At 44.0% G+C, this 19,933-nt stretch overlaps 2 protein-coding genes across 4 annotated transcripts in view; both read left to right on the forward strand.

Moving 5' to 3' along the window:
• The first annotated feature begins 1,209 nt into the window (after positions 1-1,209).
• LOC129824103 (regulator of G-protein signaling protein-like) lies at positions 1,210-4,915 on the forward strand. Its single transcript, XM_055883440.1, has 5 exons — positions 1,210-2,367; positions 2,519-2,581; positions 2,660-2,873; positions 2,984-3,091; positions 3,179-4,915. The coding sequence occupies exons 1-5, from the start codon at positions 1,246-1,248 to the stop codon at positions 3,484-3,486; spliced, it is 1,815 nt and encodes a 604-aa protein (XP_055739415.1). The 5' UTR covers positions 1,210-1,245; the 3' UTR covers positions 3,487-4,915.
• Positions 4,916-5,441: 526 nt separating this feature from the next.
• LOC129824102 (pre-B-cell leukemia transcription factor 1-like) overlaps positions 5,442-19,933 on the forward strand; it is a 123,011-nt gene continuing 108,519 nt past the window's right edge. Inside the window, exons 1-10 of one of the 3 annotated variants that reach the window (XM_055883435.1) lie at positions 5,442-5,580; positions 6,077-6,161; positions 6,347-6,476; positions 10,065-10,221; positions 10,384-10,522; positions 10,811-10,935; positions 11,095-11,231; positions 11,416-11,487; positions 12,069-12,144; positions 12,281-12,337. In XM_055883435.1, the coding sequence (XP_055739410.1) occupies positions 5,510-5,580; positions 6,077-6,161; positions 6,347-6,476; positions 10,065-10,221; positions 10,384-10,522; positions 10,811-10,935; positions 11,095-11,231; positions 11,416-11,487; positions 12,069-12,144; positions 12,281-12,337 (1,049 nt within the window). In that variant the 5' untranslated portion in view covers positions 5,442-5,509. The other 2 variants (XM_055883433.1, XM_055883434.1) reach the window with 2 other exon arrangements.

The raw sequence follows: 19,933 nt of genomic DNA on the forward strand, positions 1-19,933 counted from the left end.
TCCCTGTGCTTCACAGTTGGGATGGTGTTCTTCAGCTTGCAAGCCTCCCCCTTTTCCTCCAAACATAAAGATGGTAATTATGGCCAAACAGTTCTATTTTTGTTTCATCAGACCAGAGGACATTTCTCAAAAAAGTACAATCTTTGTCCCCATGTGCAGTTACAAACCGTAGTCTGGCTTTTTTAAGACGGTGTGGGAGCAGTGGCTTCTTCCTTGCTGAGCGGCCTTTCAGGTTATGTCGATATAGGACTCGTTTTACTGTGGATATAGATACTTTTGTACCTGTTTCCTCCAGCATCTTCACAAGGTCCTTTGCTGTTGTTCTGGGATAGATTTGCAATTTTCACACCAAAGTACGTTCATCTCTAGGAGACAGAACACGTCTTCTTCCTGAGCAGTATGACGACTGCGTGGTCCCATGGTGTTTATACTCGCGTACTATTGTTTATACAGATGAATGTGGTACCTTCAGGCGTATGGAAATAGCTCCCAAGGATGAACCAGACTTGTGGAGGTCTACAATTTTTTCTGAGGTCTTGGCTGATTTCTTTAGATTTTCCCAGGATATCAAGAAAAGAGGCACTGAGTTGGAAGTTAGGCCTTGAAATACATCCACAGGTACACCTCCAATTGACTCAAATTATGTCAATTAGCCCATCAGAAGCTTCTAAAGCCATGCCATAATTTTCTGGAATTTTCCAAGCAGTTTAAAGGCACAGTCAACTTAGTGTATGTAAACTTCTGGCCCACTGGAATTGTGATACGGTGAATGATACGTGAAATAATCTGTCTGTAAACAATTGTTGGAAAATGACTTGTGTCATGCACAAAGTAGATGTCCTAACCGACTTGCCAAAACTATAGTTTGTTAACAAGACATTTGTGGAGTGGTTGAAAAACTAGTTTTAAGGACTCCAACCTAAGTGTATGTAAACTTCCGACTTCAGCTGTATATTGCATTTTGTGACATATTGTTGTTAAATGGACTGAATACATACAAATTGATTGATGATATATGTATGGCGATATTATAGTAGGCTTGTGGAATGTATACCAACTAAGTAAACATGGATACTATACAGTACATAGTTTAAACGTGTTTCACGGTATGTAAGCACCATTATGTCATGCCATGTCACCATCTGTACCACCATGACACTATTAACCACCATGTTACCTCTTTTGATACCATGGTTCTCCTCAGAGGGTTTGTTGAAGATCTTCTCAGGGAGTGACCCTGGTGGGATGGATCAGATTCTGTATGAGATGAGGTCCAAAGCCTTATGCCGTCTTCAGTCCTACTGGCTGCCCCAGTACCTCTGCTCCTGTAAGCTCTCCATCACCAAACTGAAAGAGTGTGCCTCCATCGTCAAAGAGTACGAGGACATTGCCTCTAACCTCACCCTGGTAGAGAACCCGGCTTTGCTTGACCCACTGGGGTGGAGTTTGGGCTCGCCACCATCAGAGGGCCCTACAGTGACCCGGACCTACTGCTCCAAAGTCAGGAAGAGGCTGCTGTGGAGGGCCCATCAGAGGCCTGGGACAGGACTTAGGGTTGGGGCAGCAGGGATGCCTGATGGGCCGGCCATGCAGCAGTGGTTGCCCATGGCCGAGGACGGAGACCAGGGAGAGTGTACCAATATAGTGCACTACATGAGCAGGCATGGGGAGGAAATTGTGGTTGGTGGTGACAAGACGCATGGGGGCAATGGCAAAAGGGTGGGCAGAAGCAAGAGAGGAGGAAGTGGGAGCTCAAAGAGAAGTACCAGTACTCCTCTCCTCAGAAAGGTGAGCTCTGCTAGTCTTGGGCCCAGAACTGGCCCCCTCCCTGTGCCCATACTCCCATCCAAGAGCCTGTCCAGTCTGGACAGCAGCAGCACTGACCCCATCATCCCCCCTCACGCCTGTATGGAAACACCCATCTGCCACCTTCCCTCCATCACCACCACCCCTGTCACCCCTACTCCCGCTCCTCCTTCCAGACCGGTCTGGGGAACACCACACTACGATGAGCACCTCTCCCTGGCCCTGTCCGCTGATGCTCTTGCTGGGGGTCCCTATGAGAATTTCCTGAGGGTCAGTGGCCAGGGGGTCATGTTGCACCACCTGGGACTGTGGCAGGAGCTGGATGGCTTCCTCAACCTCCTGCTCAAGATGGAAGATGGCCCCTCCAAGGCTCTGAGACAGGTGCTGGCTAGAAAGATCATGGCTGTGTACTTGAGTGATGCGTGGCAGTGTGTTAGTCGCCCTGAGGGTGAGTGGTGCACCACCTACCTGACCAAATCCACCGTCTGCCACCTCATAAACCTCCTCCCCTCTGGCAATGTGATGCCCTGGATCTACACGGCCAAGCAGGAATTATGCCAGGTGGGTGTTAAACCTTTTTTGACTGCAGTATGTGGTAGACAGCAAAGTGAGAACATGGAAAGTCGGTTTATTATTTATACTTCTCACTCCTTGATTACAAAGTAATGTATTCAGTGTCAGTACAAAGTTTTCCCTCTTTCCATTTGAGCAGATTCTGGGTCCCACCTACAATGCATTTCTGGATGAAGAAGACAAAGAGTTTCTCTTCTATCTGGTAACCAACTAATTTCTAATCTAATTATTAGGATAGTGGAACTGTAGTTTTACTCCTCGCTCCATCGTTTTCTCTCAGTTCACTCAGAATGAGGTCAAGGGGAAAGTGATTCATAGAGCTACAGCGCCCTCCAGTGCTCTCACTGCGCCAGAGCAGCAGGTGAGGAGGATGAGGGAGGCTCTGGCCCTCTGTCAGGCCTGCGCTGAGCCTCTCACTGAGGAGACCTGGGCCCTGCTGCCCCTAGAGGACGTCAGGACAGGAGGCTCTGTTCACCTGCACTACCGAAAGACCAGTAAGAACTAACTGGTTGTAGAATAAGTACTGTACTCTACAGACAAGAGTTGTCCTCCTCTCACCATTTGGTGTAAAATAGAGGCATGTATTTTTCTCCTCACGTCTCAGATCTTTATGACCTTCCGTTTGAAACCCTGGCTGAGAAGTACCCCAAGGTGGCTGTGGAGGCAATCAGTAAAACTCACAGACTCTACTATGACTGGAAGCCAGTACAAGGTATGATACAAATTACATTCAAACTTTTCCTATCAGCTTCAATGATTAATAAGTCAATGAAACATAACAATAAAATGTGTCCTTCAGAGGAGACAAAGAAGCCAGTGGTGACATCCAGTCCTAAGAAGTCATTCCACCTGATGAAGGACAAGGACCACAGCTTTGCCGAAAAACCATCCATGAGACCAAGGTTTTTAGAGGAGGTGATGAGAAGTCCCACCAACCTGGACTTCTTCAAGCGTTACCTAAGGGCCTATGATGCTCACGGAGCTCTAAACTTCTACCACGAGGTGGAAAAACTGCGGCACGTCGACAGCCTCCTCCAGAAGACCAAGATCAACAGCATCGTGTCCCGCTTCCTCAGACGAGCAGACGCTAGTAACTACACTGAATAGATTATAATATACTAATTTGTCCTCTATAAAGGAAACTATTTCCCTGCCTTATAGGTTCATGAATAATTAGATTGACTTTGTTTCAGATATACAGTAGGCAATGTTAAGTCACTATATGCATCACACTCGGCGCTCAACTTAAATCAAAGCCACACTCTCCTGTACAGTATGTGCGCTCGAGTTAGCCTAGTTATGATATGCGCATACCATAGTAGTTAGCCTACTCTTTTGAAACATGTGTAGCCAGCCTGGTCTACTAGATTAGATGTAACAAAGTATATGTAAATCCGTGACACTCAAATTAGTATGATTTGTTATGTTTGGTATGGTTACATAAGACAGAAGGTTACTTAAGGCAAAAACTAAGGTTGCGTGTTCGAATCTCATCACAGACAACTTTACCATTTTAGCTAATTACAAATTTTGCAATTACTTTTTAGCCACTTTGCAACAACTTAGCATGTTAGCTAACCTTTGCTTAACCATTTAACCTAACTCCTAACCTTAACCCTAGCTAGCATAAGCCACTTAGCTAACGTTAGCCACAACAAATTGGTATTTGTGACGTATATACAAGTTTTGCAAATTTGTAACATATTGTACGAATTGCAATTCGTAAAATATACTAATTGGAGTGTCCAGCATTTATGTTAACTATGTTACGCCTTCCCCTAAGTCCAGGTTAGTGTAGCCTACAACTGCTCAATACTCTTCATTGCCAAAAACAGTTAACCCACTGTTTTTAAACAAGTGTAGCCAACAACAGCTAAATACTCTTTATTGCCAACAAGTTTTCCAGTTATCTGTGTAGCTCCAGTGAAATTATTTTCTTTCAGTTTGTGCATTTATTTTTGTGTTTGTCACGTGGTTGTTGCTGCTTCACTGAGCTCCACTCTTACACATCCTCTCTGCGTACACCCTCATTTGATTCAGAAGCATGCAACCCCTTTTCCCAAGGGCTCTGTCATTTTGTCAATTTATTATTTGTTTAATGAGATCTCTTTGATTGAAAAATGCCTGTGAATATGACGTGGTGTTATGCTAGTCTACTTCTGCACATTTGTGTCGTCTTCAGCTTGTAAATTAGGTTTCAACCAGTTAATTGGTTATGTGCACCCCTGCTTGAGGATGCAATGGTTTTGCACAGGGATTGGGCTCAGGGTATTTCTACCTGGCTTTACCAGTGATCTGTATGCTCTGAAGGGGAGAATATCTGTATGTGGTTAGGCTGCATTTTGTCTTGACAGTGCCCATAGCCTGTTTCCTACCAACCAAATCCTCATTTAGTAGGCCTATATTGAGTTTGTAAGGGGAAAGCATATGACTGTCCACATTGCTTGTTTTTGTAGGCTAAGTGCTTGTGAATATTTTTGGGGACATTATTATGTAGGTCTACCTCTGCTACCACTTCTACCATTTTGTTAATAAAACCCACACTTTTACACCTTATCATTTGCCTCCTGTCTGCCTACTAGCTGATGGGACTAAAGTCAAACGTCTTTCATCTTTAGCCATGAGAGCCGTTTATAACAGGATGCTATTTAGCCATAGCCTAAGAAGCAGATTTTCAACCAACCCTTACTTGACAATACTTTCTTAATTCTCGGCTTGGAAGTCCCCGGTGTCTTTTATGAACTCCAAGTCCAGAATGAAGAAAGTAAGCCCTATTGCCTATATATCACAAATCTGCTGCTTACGGCTAAATAGCAGCCTTTTATCAACTGCTATCACAGCTAATGAAGAAAGCCTTTTAATCCCATCAACTGCCTGCCTACAGTACCTTCCCCTTGAGACCCAGTCCCAAGGTCAGCCAGAGGGCGCTATTAATCCTGCCGTCGTTTGACCTCTAATAGCACCCTCTGGTGGCCCTTGCGACTGCTTGAGACCGTAAATCACGTCTGCCTTTCCACACACTAAACCCAGCATAGTATTAACAAACATAATTTAAATCCCCGTCTGTCTGTCTGTCATTGTAGAGGATTATCTTCAGTGCAGCGCCAACCTCATCTCTCAGATCCCCAAGATGAGATATGTTTCTCCCGACATCATTTTTGCAGCTCAGGATCTGGTTATCAAATCTCTGGAGGCAACCTGGTACTGAACCTTGATAAGTGATCCCAACTTATTTATTACAGCAGTTTATTATATTATGAGTTCATTTTAAATACCTCTTCTTATTAATACTACTCACCAGATGTATGTCTGGGAATATTTGCTATCTTTAGACTCTATCTGCAGTGTGCAGGACACCTGCCTTTTACAATGTGTTGTTGGATCATAACATGTCCATAAAACATGCCTATTTTCCAACAGATGTTTTACTGCACGGCTTCAAAGCATTAAGGTTTAATGGACACAGATGTTATTTTGTTGGACAAAATTGTGGTGTGCTCTTTTGTACAAAGTAAAAATGTTGTATAATTTATTATGTATGGTGCAGCAGCAGTGTAGCAAAACAGTAGGATGTTCTATACAACAGTGTTTTTCTAAACTATTACTCCAAATATGGATTCATTCTAGAATGTACCGCCAAAAAATATGAATCATTTTTAAAAAATGTGTATTTATTGTGGACCTTATACTCCTGCAGGTTCAAAAAGTATCAAGAGACCTTTCCTCCTTGTACCAATATTACTGACACCAGCACAAGAACCGTCGTCCTTACAAACAAACTAGTGAGTCGTCACCACTTTACCATAGCCGAATACCGACAGAGTTAGATTAATCTGTGCTAGCTGGGACATATGTTCAAATTTAGAATCTACTACTGCCCTCAATTCCTAATGTGGCACGTATCGTCTATATTTCTATAAGGTTAACTATTCTGTTACCACAAAATTCGTTCATCCTTTTCTTATAGAAACATGTGTGGAGCGTCTTCTCCAGGTTCATCAAAAGCATCTGTAAATTCCGACATGCCATGAAGGACATTCTGACCAGAAGCAAGTTTGAGGGCTACCTCAGACACAACTGGCAAGACTTCTCTCTAAGTAAGTTCCCCTGTTTAGCTGAACCATTCCAGTATTTTACTCGTGATGTAGCTGATGTTATTGGGGCTAGACTCTGGGTGTCTTTCAACAGCATTTTATCCTCCGTCGCCCACGTAACGTTAGTAACATGGTGATGGTGTTCTGGCACTAACGACAAGGAGGGTCTCTCCCTCCTAACATTGGCTCATAGTGGATAAACGAGTGCATCAGTGGCCATGCACAAACTCTACGCATTTCCTCCTGTAGTCGTTGGTTCTTGTTCCCCAATGGCCCAAGAAGCCATGGTTATCGGATATCATTCGCTTGTTGGGCGGAGATCCGTGGGCACCCCCACTACACGCTTATCGTCTCGGGCACAGTGGGGGAGGGGGGGGGGGGGGGGGGGGGTTCTGTTGGTCTCAGGGCATTTCGTATTATTCTGTATGTAAATCAGAGACAATCCATTTAGTATATCTTTCGTATGGTATGTATTAATTTGTGGATGTCCATCACCCAATTCGTATTTTATGTTACAAATTCTAGCTAGGTGGCTAATGTTAGCTTGCTCGCTAACGTCAGCTAGGCAAGGGGTGAGGGTTAGCTAAAAGGGGTACGGTTTGAGGAAAGGTTAGCTAACACGCAGAGTAGATCAAAAGTAGTAAGTAGGTAAGAAGTAGCAAATTAGATAAAATTGTCCGTGATGAGATTCAAACTCGAAACCTTTGGGTTGTTAAACATTCGCGTTATATGCTCACCCCAACCATACCAAATGTAACATCATACTAAATTGAGTGTCTCGTATTTAGATACAGAATATTACAAAATTCTCTGAGTTGGGGTCTGGATGGCCGGAGCTTTACCTCCAAATGTATTGCTATTATTCAGCATGAGGCGTCTTCTATGAGGTTTAAAGGCGGTTGGCATCCAATTTGTTGCATTATCGCCACCTACTAGACTGGAGTACAACTCCCTTATGCTTTACTTGAAAAATAAATAAATACCCTACCATCTAACACTACACTCACTAATTTCAAAATTATCTAAAATACAATTAACACCCCCCTACTCCACTAATTAAATTAAATTTTTCCTACCTCATGCCATCACCCTGAAAGGATGGGACATCACCACTTAACACATCCAGTAACTCTTCTGCTGTCAAGTCTCGCACACCCAAATGCCTCTCTGCAGCTGCCACCACAACCTCAATTTTCTGAGACTTCCGATCCATCCCTGCAGTACAATTGAGAACCATTGCTATAAATGCTAAAAATCTAAATTTACTGAAAATTAATTCACTTTTTGGCCTATCCTTCTGTACTGGTATATCTCTACTACTCTTACCACTGCTCCCCCTTAACCCATCATCCTCTACTTTCTTCACTGCCTCAGCATCAACTTCTGCACTACTCTAACCCTGGAAACCGCAACCTGCCTCTCTCGCACGGAATATTTCTGATCCCCAGCTCCGTGGGCACCCCTACAATTAACACATTCCACTACTTTCCCCAATACTACACATTCCTTTGTCTCATGCCCTTCTGCACATTTCTCACACATTGGACCCTCCCTCCTACACACTGCTGCCACATGTCCATAAGTTTGACACCTGTAACATCGTAATGTATTCGGCACATACGCTCGTACAGGATAACTTATATATCCTAACTTCACTTTGTCAGTCAAACACTCAACTTCAAAACTCAAAAGAACAGACAATGACTCTTCTGTTTCCCTGCTCTCGCCACCCTGTCTGCGTCGCATCAAACGACAAGCATCACATACACCGGGAATCTTTGCCCTCAGCTGGTCAATGTTTATATCTATTGCTACCCCAGTTATCACTTCTTTGTGAAACAATTCACTTTTCTTGCCCCCATTCATTGTACTTTCTTCCTCTGCCCAGGCATGCTCCATGGAAGGATTGTGTGCATTTAAATGTTGTGCATTTGAACTCTGTTCTATTGTGGGCATTTTTTATGTTTCCACAGGAACTTTTTTGTTCAGGGTCGTTCATTCTCCACTCTGAAAGTGTAGATGCTTCCCTGCTCATGGCTTTAGCTTCGGCTAAGCGCATTGCGTTTTCCCATGCATGATCCGTGACTCTTTACGTACTCAGCTAGCTATCCCCTTCTAGCTTCTCCCTTTTCCCCAAACTTATTTTGACCGCGATGCCACCATGTTAAAAAAGGGATTTAATCAATGGCCATTGTTTAAAAAAATGATTGGGGCTATGGTAGTCTATCAGCCTGATCAGCCTGAGTACTTTTGTTTTAATTTTATTTCAGAGTTTCTCTCGTGCTACTCCATTTTCAAATCAGGTGACCCCACATAGGTTCCTGATACCTAGTTAATTTTTTTTTTATTTTTTTTATTTTTTTTTTAACCTTTTTAACTAGGCAAGTCAGTTAAGAACAAATTCTTATTTTCAATGACGGCCTAGGAACAGTGGGTTAACTGCCTGTTCAGGGGCAGAACGACAGATTTGTACCTTGTCAGCTCGGGGATTTGAACTTGCAACCTTCCGGTTACTAGTCCAACGCTCTAACCACTAGGCTACGCTGCGGTTAAATAAAAAAATAACATTATTCTAATTTTATTTTTTAATCTAGTTTGGAAACACTGTCCTAGTGCGGTGGTGTCATGCCTATAAGGGGCACGTGCCCCCTCAGATCTGTCTTGTTCATTTTTATTTATTTATTTTTGTAATACTACTAGCCACATTTGTATGAAGTTGGCTTTAGCTAGCCCAGATACAGTAGGTTCCCAATCTCCCAACCTCATAACTAGCTACCAAGAAGACATTTCAGGCTGTCAATCAAGTTAGAGTAGCTAGCTTGTCTAACTATCTTAGCTGGCATGCCTGCTGGCAAGGTTGGTAGACTTTAGAAAGCATGCAATACCTAAATGTACTGAATAAGACTGGCATTCTTTTCAATTGTTTACCCAGATTTTAGCAGAGATGCGGAGAAGCATATTTAGTTTCTTAAAAAACAAACAATGGTCTGGAGGTTACAGACAGTTCAAGATGTATGCTTAGATATGCAGAAAAATCGACATATTTTTTACATATAATTAAGCATAATGATTATGGCTATAGATTGCAGCAAAAAGCTGTTTCAGGTGTTTAAAAAATTCTAAATTCTCCAACTTACTCGCCCCCCTCCGGACCACCTACCAGCCATCCTCACGTAGTTTGTACTCCCTCAGATTATTGGGCTGCATGACGCTCCTGCGCTAGTGTGACCAGCTTATTTGTCTGTCCAGTCCGCGGGAAAGCTTTTTTAGCAACATCTCTTCCACAGGAGTATGGAGGCTATCTCGCTGGCATATAGCAGCAAGAAGCAGGAGTTTTCTAGTTGAATACTATGCGGTGTAGTGGGCGTCATTTAAGGGATTGACTGTTAGTGATATCTGTGTGGAGGTGAGCTGGACATTACCCCACACTTTGGTGAGGTTTTATAGCTTGGATGCCACTATTTACTCTGCAGTTCACAGTTAGCTCTCAAGAACCCAGTTTACAGCTACGCCCCATTGGGTTCTCAGCCGATGGTACTGGTTCCTTCAGGATACAGTAGTTATATTCATTCATAACTTTACGTTTCTCAGAGTACATGCCATCAATGGGGAGCCGGCAAATTGAATCCGTTGTCCTGTGCTCGGAGGAGGTAGACTCGTCCCACTTGAAGAGGCGAGTCATCAACCACAAACTGATAACAGTGGAGTTCCTTGTCAACGATCTGTCGTTCTACCTGGAGACAGAGAGGTGACTTTTGATTAATCTATTATAATTTCCTAAACTGAATATTGAGAGCATTTGTGATTTAGTTACTGGATGGGATGTTTTTCTGGTTTGCCTACTCACCTGAAATGCATCATTAACTAACAAAGGAACTATATTTGTGTGTCTGCTGTGGTGCTGTATTAGTTTCAGGAACATGGCAGACTCGAGCACTATGATGGCATCCGCGGGCATGTATGGGGAGAATGACAATGCTCTGCTACACCAGAAAGCAGAGATGATCATCAAGCTCTTTCTCAAGTCAGAGATCTCTCCCAGACTGAGGGTATGGTTTCTAACTAACTCATCCACTGACTGTATCTCACCCCTCCCGGCACCCCTGACCTCCCACAAGAACAGTCTTAACATATTAGAGCTGAGTGATAACATGTGTGAGATATTAAGCTTGCTCTTTACATTACAATTCAAGGTGGCTGATATTAAATTCAAAACTCATGAGAACATAGACTCCAGTTGGATATTTTTATAATTTCATCATTTTAAATATTTTATCCATCTCATGATTCTGATCTACCGGTATCTGATAGTGTGTCCTCATTGTCTTATTTTACAGGTTAACATAGCAGAAAGTGCCAGGGATTCCATCCAGCAGGCCTTTGCCGTGGGCAAGGTGGACCGAGGGCTCTTCCATGAAGCCATCATGGCTGTCTTCCCTAACCTCATCTTCTGCTGGAAAAAGTGAGTGCGTGGGCAACACCTCATCCCAAGTGTGCCCAGCACCTTCTAAAACTCTCCCAACCTTTTGCCCACAGGACTGATAAATTATGACTAAAGTCAAAAGTCTTTCCTTACCAAGGGATCTTGTACTATCCGATGATGACTGTGCTTGCCTTGCAGATTCTGTAGCCAAAAGGTAAAAAAAGGTGTAGTCGGAGATAATTCTAAGAAAGAAGACTCCACAGAGCTTCATGACTACCTCCATCCCTTCAACTCTGACTGGTACCGGAAGGTACAAACTACCATGTCCATGACGGGTGAGTCCTGAGGGATGTTATTTCAGCACAGTTCCTCATATAAAATGATGAACCCTTATAGAGCTAGGCTTACGTAACGCACTGGAAAGTATGCAGTAGAAAGTATGCAGTGGTGTGTGGGGTTTTGTGTGGTACAGTCTGTTTTTCAAAGTTCAATGAGATGTTCCTCTATCTCTGTCCACAGACGATTACACCACCCTTAGGTTTACTGTGCATGATGGTCTCAATCTGGTCCTCCCTCAAACCAGACTAGAATGTAAGAAATTTCCCTCGCCCATAATTGTGCAATACTGTGGGTTATGTGTTGCATTGTGAGGGGCGGTTCTAGCCTTTTGAGGGCCCTAAGAAAAGTAGTTTATTTCCTGCAATTCCATTTTGCCATGACTTATACCATGTTCATTATATCTGAGTGAGAGTGACTAACAAAATCAATGGGGCCCCCCTGGAGGTCAGGGCCCCTGGGTACGTGCCCTGCGTGCCCTGTCGGTATTCGGTCATGGTTACTACAATTTTAGATAACTGGCTAGACTAATTTACCAATCCAAAAATTGTTAGCTGACACGGCTAATTGAGTGACTGTCAGTGGCTGACAGAATAAGAGAAAAACTGCTCGTACACAACCAAATTTCAAACTTGCGTATTCTGCTATTCTAACTCTCAACAGTAATTTGAGACCCCGACTGAGTTCCAAAAAACATAGTGTTTTTTAAATGTATTTATACATTTTTGGGGTCGTGCTCTCCTTAGCGGCCAGACGCCCTAAGCGACCGCTAATGCTTGGAGCCAGCCTTAAGTGTCATACAGTAGACTGACCTGTCTGTTATGTTTATTCTGCAGTGTGTGCCAGTGTTCTCAGCCCTGCCAAGAGCCCCATGGCTAGGCGGAGATCTGTCTCTACGCCTGCCTCCTCCGAGTAAGTTCTAAGTTCCCAACCAACTGTCATAAGGTAGTGTTGACCCATGCTGTTTACAGTTCAGTTGTCTCTCTGGGTTTTTATTGTCTGAAGTACTTACCTGTACTTACTGTGCATCTCTAATAAATTCTCTTAGATTTCCACAACTGGATGTGTCCAACCAACGCAGAAGGTCTATTGGTCCCTTTATCAGGTAAGCCTATTAATGCACCTCATAGACCTTAGTGGTACATATATATTGCAGTATTGCAAGATCTAAGAACTAAATCCATTTTGTTTTATGTCGTTGTAGTCCTCAAACATCTCTGCCTCATTCTGACCTTACCCACTCATCTTCGGGATCCTTGCTCTCAAAAATCAAGGAGGACTAGTCTATCTTTTGATAATACAAATAAAGACCATATATTTTCTATGTAAAAGTTGCATCAAGTTTATTTCCTTCAAATGGATAGTCAGGACAAGTCAGCACAAACAGCCACACTACAGATGTGAATGTGGAAAGCCTTTTTAAACGTGTCTGATCATTCACCAGAAGGGGGAACCACTGACCAATACCGAACACTGCTATCAGATCTATTATGGCGATGACATAGATTATTTGCCATATAGATTTTTAGCATGTTATGAAAAAGTCGCAAAATTGTTTTGGTAGTAATACCTCCCATTCCATTAGTAAGAAAATACATCAACTTTAGTCAAACGTTTTTGGCCGACTGTGTGTTGTCTCATCCAGGACAATAATGGCTCTACGGAGCTCAGTCCTCTTTGTCTCAGGAGATCCAGAGGTTTGTCTGAGGCTAAGACCAGTAGGGACAAAGCATTAAGAGAGGTTCACTTTCCATACAAGTCTTTCATCCATGACACTCACCCTTCCCCCAACCTTGCCAACTGCACAGACTAGGTCCTCTCCTTCCTCTCAAAAAACCTATCCCCTCTCTTCTATCAACCCTCCATCCTCCTCTCTCTACCTCTACCACCTCAACACCCGTTGTCCCGTGTCTCTCACATATCATTGTCTGGCGGTCCTCAGGACCTGTTTAACCCCAGGATAGGAGTCCACCTTAAAAACGTACAAGGCTTACAATGTGTCTCTTAGCTTTAAATGTCCTATGCATTATATCACTATGCCAATGACCCAAAGTCTTCTCCTGTGACATGTCACCACTAGAGCTGTAAAGCTAAAGGAGTCTTTTGGGATTCTGCTTCCTTAAACACTTTATTTGGATCATCAATAACCAAAGACTACATACATTAATTAATATGGCATCATTAAATACTATAAATTGTACTTCATTCAGTGCCGTGACTCAGATCACAAAGTAGAAGATTTTCAGCATAACATTTGTTTTATATTGTGGTACACTCAATATAAAACATATAATTTGTATGGTACATACTCGGAACTGAGTTTACGATGTGAGTTTTGAATGAAGACACTGAGATTGATTTCCCATGATGCTTTGCCCTCCTCTGTCAATAATGGAGCCGCTGACGGAGAAAGAGACTCAGTGCTATAGGCATCATGGGTTATATTTAATCCAGCTTTGCTCTTCTTTGGGATAATAACTTTTTTGCTTCATTCCGGGCCTTGCCTGTCAGCTTGACATAGCAATATCTCCCAACTGCACTGTTTCATAGTCGGTTTCATTTATTTCAAAACACCATTTCACACCCTGCTGGCTTTCGCTAGGTATTATACAGCATTTGGGGAGAGGGCTGTAGATTGAATCGTGACAGAGACAGTGTCTCTTCCTGTGAAAAATAAGTAAATGTTGTAAATGGCAGACTATATCAAATGTTTTTTTTCTCCCCATAATTTTTGGGGTGTTTTCTGTTCGTCTCTTATATCCTTGTTGGCTGTCAAGACTTGATAAAATATTTCTTGCCCCTCATTTTGTCTGCCGTTATTGTTGGATTTTAGCATACACTGTACATTTTGGTGATCTCAAAAGTAGTAGAAAACAATAAACACAATGTTTGTTTTTGAATCTCAAGCTTGTGATATTTTATTTTATTTTTTTAACCACTGAAGCTAAAATCAGAAGGGCTGATGTGATGTTTGTCGATTGGATTACTTTTTCTTATTTATAATATTAGAAATGCACAGTTAACTAAACATTTATTTTATTAAGATTTTAAATTCAGCTTCTTAATCCTCTCCGGTGTGTCCATTTCCCTTTAATGTTGTCTGATATTAGTCTGTCCTTCAATAAAAACCCAGCCACTGGCCAAAGTCAAATGATATACTGACATATTCTGCATCTTCCAGTGCCTTAGTGAATAATGAGACTAATGTCCCCTAAGCATGACTGTGATTAGGGAGTTTTGGAAAGGGACTGCTAGAGTTTTGGAGTTGCTTTGGCTAGGGACACAGCTGTTGTCCTCTTGGGGACACAAAGATGACATGGTTAAAGAGCTGACATACTGAAATAAAAGTTATCAACTACTTCTCAACTGAAGGTGTTGGAAATGTTTATACGTGTGAGTGTTTGTGCTGTTTTCACAAAGCACATCACCAAACCAAACCTCTTACAACCACACCAACCCTGAAATAAATATTCTCCACCAAACGCGTTGGCCCTAGTTCCAACATTAATAACATCCCCATCTTAGCAGAGATACCGACTGTAGCATACTGGAACTACTGCCTTAGCTTGGTTGCATTGAACAATTGCCAGGCAAAACCATTCTGACAACAGACAGGTATAGGTTTTAGTGTCTGTGAAATATTGATTTATACTTCAAATCCTGTCTGTTTATGTTTTGATCATCTTCTGGCGCGACCCTCCAGTTCCTTCAGGGACCCCCTTATGGAACGAGCTGCCCAGGGCTGGGTGTGCCAGGCCAGCCGGTGGTCCTGCCTGTGGGTGGGTGGGTCTGCTGGGTCTGGTTCAGTCCCTCCTGCTGCTGCTGACATATCTGCTATGTTTATTAAGAGGATGACAAGTCTATCAGACCCCATAAGCAGGCTCTTATGCGCAGGAGTTCCTTTGTTACTTTGCGGGGAGGGTGTCATCAATCTTGCTGCCAACGCTACTCTCCTGAGCTGTTGATAGCAAACCAAGATTCCCTTCCTTTCTGCCTGGCCTCTTCCGCCTTTCCTTTCCTCGCCTCACAGGCTGGAGTCAGGCGTAGAGAGCAGGATCAGAGAGATAGGAACGTCTTTCCCGGCATTGAGAGCGCCTCAATCTGATGGGGGGAGCGACGGAGCTCCATCCACCACAGGTGGATAGGCTAGGTCTTGGAGTATGGGAAAATGTAATGAAAATATGTTGACAGGTGGTGCTTTGGTTTGAAAAAGAGGGACAGCCAGAGCTGTGACTGAACACATACATCTCTCTCTGTGTGTTTCACACACGCAAATGCACACACACACAAATGCACACACACACATTCAAGTACATATCCACACACAGACCCATACAAACACACATTTCCAGGCGATGGGACACAAATGTGTTGTGTACCTTGTATGCTTCACAATACCTTTTTAAAACCTGTATTCCAGTATTTAAATTTGGTCTTAATATGTAATGACATCTCGTCGTCCCACACCCATCATGTAGCTAGTGGATCCTTAATTCCCCTAACATTGCCACATGGGGTTGCTGTAGATTTATGTACTGTAACGGTAGTGTCTCCCGTCCTCTACAGGACTCCCTGTACTGAGCCTGAGACAGACTCACTGTGTGTAACAGAGATGGACTATGATTTATGGACTCCCCACTCCAGGATTGGCTGAGGTCACTGACTCCATAAATGTATTTGATGAGTCTGTTATTTTAATCTTTCTTTAGTGAGGGGATGTTGGGCCACTGCCCAATCAATACTCAGGGCTATAGTACTGCCAAGATCTCTTATGATTACTTTTCATTGTTAAATATTTTAAAGTCAGGCTAAAATGGTATAGAGAGATGAGAGAGTAGAAGAGGAGAAAGAGAAGGTTAAACTGAAATTGTGGCTGTCTTCCTTGTTCGGCCCATAGAAATGGAAAAACTATTCTATAGAATTACTAATCTATTTCTACTGAACAGCCTCACAGTCTAGATTTCCATTTTATTCTCAAATCAAGGCCAAGCTGTTTCATTCATAAGTCAACAATAGGCAATAACAGGGGAGGTGTGAGGCTGGGCTGCCTTTGTGTGCAAACTGTGCATACAACGCCAAGAATATCAAGTCAATCTCTCACATTAACGTTGGTAATTTGTTTGCTAACGGTTTCCCAGACACTGCATAATTGGCTAGGAGATATTGTTAGTTCAGGTGTTCCATGTAATTGAATTTTGTAATGACAATCCAGTGAATAAAATGGCTAAAGGATTATTAAAAGGAAAAATCGTGTATCTGAGGTTTCTTAGAAAGGGACCAATCAAACCTCTCTAGATTGCTGGATTCATTTCTATCTTCAATGTAATGTAATTCCAAGATGGCGTAGCAGTCGGACGTGTGTTTGTATTGTGTTGTATTGTATTGTATTGTCCTGTAGCGTGTAAATAGTAAATAGTAAATAGTCTTCGTATTTTTCGTATACATTTCGTATATATTTTACTTTCACTTTCCATCTAGGAACTGAATATACATTCCTACATTCCGCCTCACCCAATGTGGTACGGACCTGCTATTTTTTTTATACTTTAGAACCGTAACCCCAAGCTGAAGCTAGCCAGATAACTAGCTACTAGCTAGTAGTCAGTTAGCCACTGCTGCGGTCTTCACCCTCAACTCGGACACAGCCAGCTTCAATACCGGGCCAATACATACCAGTCTGCAAGCGCGATATCAACCGAGAGCATATAGGACTGCTTTTTTCTCTACCACATCACCGGATTCCTGACGCAAGCTCTGGACAATTACACCGTATCATCACAGCTAGCTAGCTGCAACCGAGTGGCTACTACTGGCTAACACCTCTGTCCCGAAGCAAGCACCAGTTAGCCTTGAGCTAGCCTCGAGCTAGGCCCATCTGCCGGCTAGCTGCAAGCGCGATATCAACCCAGAGCATATAGGACTGCTTTCTCTCTACCACATCACCGGATTCCTGACGCAAGCTCTGGACAATTACACCGTATCATCACAGCTAGCTAGCTGCAACCGAGTGGCTACTACTGGCTAACACCACTGTCCCGAAGCAAGCACCAGTTAGCCTTGAGCTAGCCTCGAGCTAGGCCCATCTGCCGGCTAGCTGAAGAGCTAGCGCTAGCGCCACTGCGCCAGACCCCCTCCGTCTGAGCAGACCACCCCCCGGGCTACTAACTTTATACGCCGCGTGCTAGCTTAGTGGAGGCCTCCTCTGCTCCATCTACGGCTGCCCCCTGGACACTATGATCACTTGGCTACATAGCTGATGCATGCTTGACTGTCCATTAATTCACGGTACTCCATTCTGTTTATTTGTGCTTTACCTGTCGGCTCTGTACTTTAACTCAGGATCTGTGTGTAGTTAATCCGACCCTCTCTGCCTAGTCGTCGCCATTTTTACCTGTTGTTGCTGTGTTAGACTAACACCCTGTTATTGCTGCTGTTATCTTACCTGTTGTTTTAGCTAGCTCTCCCAATCAAGACCTGCAATCACTTTATGCCTTATTGTATGTCTCTCTCAAATATCAATATGCCTTGCATACTGTTGTTCAGGCTAGTTTTCATTATCATTGTTTTGGTTTGCAATGGACCCTGTAGTTCCACTCTCCGTACCTCTGATACCCCCTTTGTCCCACCCCCCACACATGCGGTGACCTCACCCATTGAGACCAGCATGTCCAGAGATACAACCTCTCTTATCATCACCCAGTGCCTGGGCTTGCCTCCGCTGTACCCGCGCCCCTCCATACCCCTGTCTGCACATTATGCCCAGAATCTATTCTACCACGCCCATAAATCTGCTCCTTTTATTCTTTGTCCCCAACGCTCTAGGCGACCAGTTTTGATAGCCTTTAGCCGCACCCTCATCCTACTACTCCTCTGTTCCTCGGGTGATGTGGAGGTAAACCCAGGCCCTGCATGTCCCCAGTCACCCTCATTTGTTGACTTCTGCGATCGAAAAAGCCTTGGCCTCATGCATGTCAACATCAGAAGCCTCCTCCCTAAGTTTGCCTTACTCACCGCTTTAGCACACTCTGCCAATCCTGATGTCCTTGCCGTGTCCGAATCCTGGCTTAGGAAGGCCACCAAAAATTCTGAGATTTCCATACCCAACTATAACACTTTCCGTCAAGATAGAACTGCCAAAGGGGGAGGAGTTGCAATCTACTGCAGAGATAGCCTGCAAAGTTCTGTCATACTTTCCAGGTCTATGCCCAAACAGTTCGAACTTCTAATTTTAAAAATTAATCTCTCCAGAAATAAGTCTCTCACTGTTGCCGCCTGCTACCGACCCCCCTCAGCTCCCAGCTGTGCCCTGGACACCATCTGTGAATTGATCGCTCCCCATCTAGCTTCAGAGTTTGTTCTGTTAGGTGACCTAAACTGGGATATGCTTAACACCCCGGCAGTCCTACAATCCAAGCTTGATGCCCTCAATCTCACACAAATCATCAAGGAACCCACCAGGTACAACCTTAAATCCGTAAACATGGGCACCCTAATAGACATTATCCTGACCAACCTGCCCTCCAAATACACCTCTGCTGTCTTCAATCAAGATCTCAGCGATCACTGCCTCATTGCCTGTATCCGCCACGGGTCCGCGGTCAAACGACCACCCCTCATCACTGTCAAACGCTCCCTAAAACACTTCAGCGAGCAGGCCTTTCTAATCGACCTGGCCCGGGTACCCTGGAAGGATATTGACCTCATCCCGTCAGTTGAGGATGCCTGGTCATTCTTTAAATGTTACTTCCTCACCATATTAGACAAGCATGCTCCGTTCAAAAAATGCAGAACCAAAAACAGATATAGCCCTTGGTTCACTCCAGACCTGACTGCCCTCGACCAGCACAAAAACATCCTGTGGCGAACTGCAATAGCATCGAAGAGCCCCCGCGATATGCAACTGTTCAGGGAAGTCAGGAACCAATACACGCAGTCAGTCAGGAAAGCAAAGGCCAGCTTTTTCAAGCAGAAATTCGCATCCTGTAGCTCTAACTCCAAAAAGTTCTGGGATACTGTAAAGTCCATGGAGAACAAGAGCACCTCCTCCCAGCTGCCCACTGCACTGAGGCTAGGTAACACGGTCACCACCGATAAATCCGTGATAATCGAAGACTTCAACAAGCATTTCTCAATGGCTGGCCATGCCTTCCTCCTGGCGACTCCAACCTTGGCCAACAGCCCCGCCCCCCCCGCTGCTACTCGCCCAAGCCTCCCCAGCTTCTCCTTTACCCAAATCCAGATAGCAGATGTTCTGAAAGAGCTGGAAAACCTGGACCCATACAAATCAGCTGGGCTTGACAATCTGGACCCCCTATTCCTGAAACTGTCCGCCGCCATTGTCGCACCCCCTATCACCAGCCTGTTCAACCTCTCCTTCGTATCATCTGAGATCCCCAAGGATTGGAAAGCTGCCGCGGTCATCCCCCTCTTCAAAGGGGGAGACACCCTGGACCCAAACTGTTACAGACCTATATCCATCCTGCCCTGCCTATCTAAGGTCTTCGAAAGCCAAGTCAACAAACAGATCACTGACCATCTCGAATCCCACCGTACCTTCTCCGCTGTGCAATCCGGTTTCCGAGCCGGTCACGGGTGCACCTCAGCCACGCTCAAGGTACTAAACGACATCATAACCGCCATCGATAAAAGACATTACTGTGCAGCCGTCTTCATCGACCTGGCCAAGGCTTTCGACTCTGTC

This window comes from Salvelinus fontinalis, chromosome 26 (assembly GCF_029448725.1).
Source record: "Salvelinus fontinalis isolate EN_2023a chromosome 26, ASM2944872v1, whole genome shotgun sequence".
Classification (NCBI taxonomy): Eukaryota; Metazoa; Chordata; class Actinopteri; order Salmoniformes; family Salmonidae; genus Salvelinus; species Salvelinus fontinalis.

Coding starts and splice junctions, on each gene's coding strand:
- LOC129824103 (XM_055883440.1), top strand. CDS start 1,246: ATGGATCAGATTCTGTATGAGATGAGGTCCAAAGCCTTATGCCGTCTT. Junction 2,368..2,518: donor CCAAGCAGGAATTATGCCAG/GTGGGTGTTAAA, acceptor CCATTTGAGCAG/ATTCTGGGTCCCACCTACAA. Junction 2,874..2,983: donor CCTGCACTACCGAAAGACCA/GTAAGAACTAAC, acceptor CTCACGTCTCAG/ATCTTTATGACCTTCCGTTT.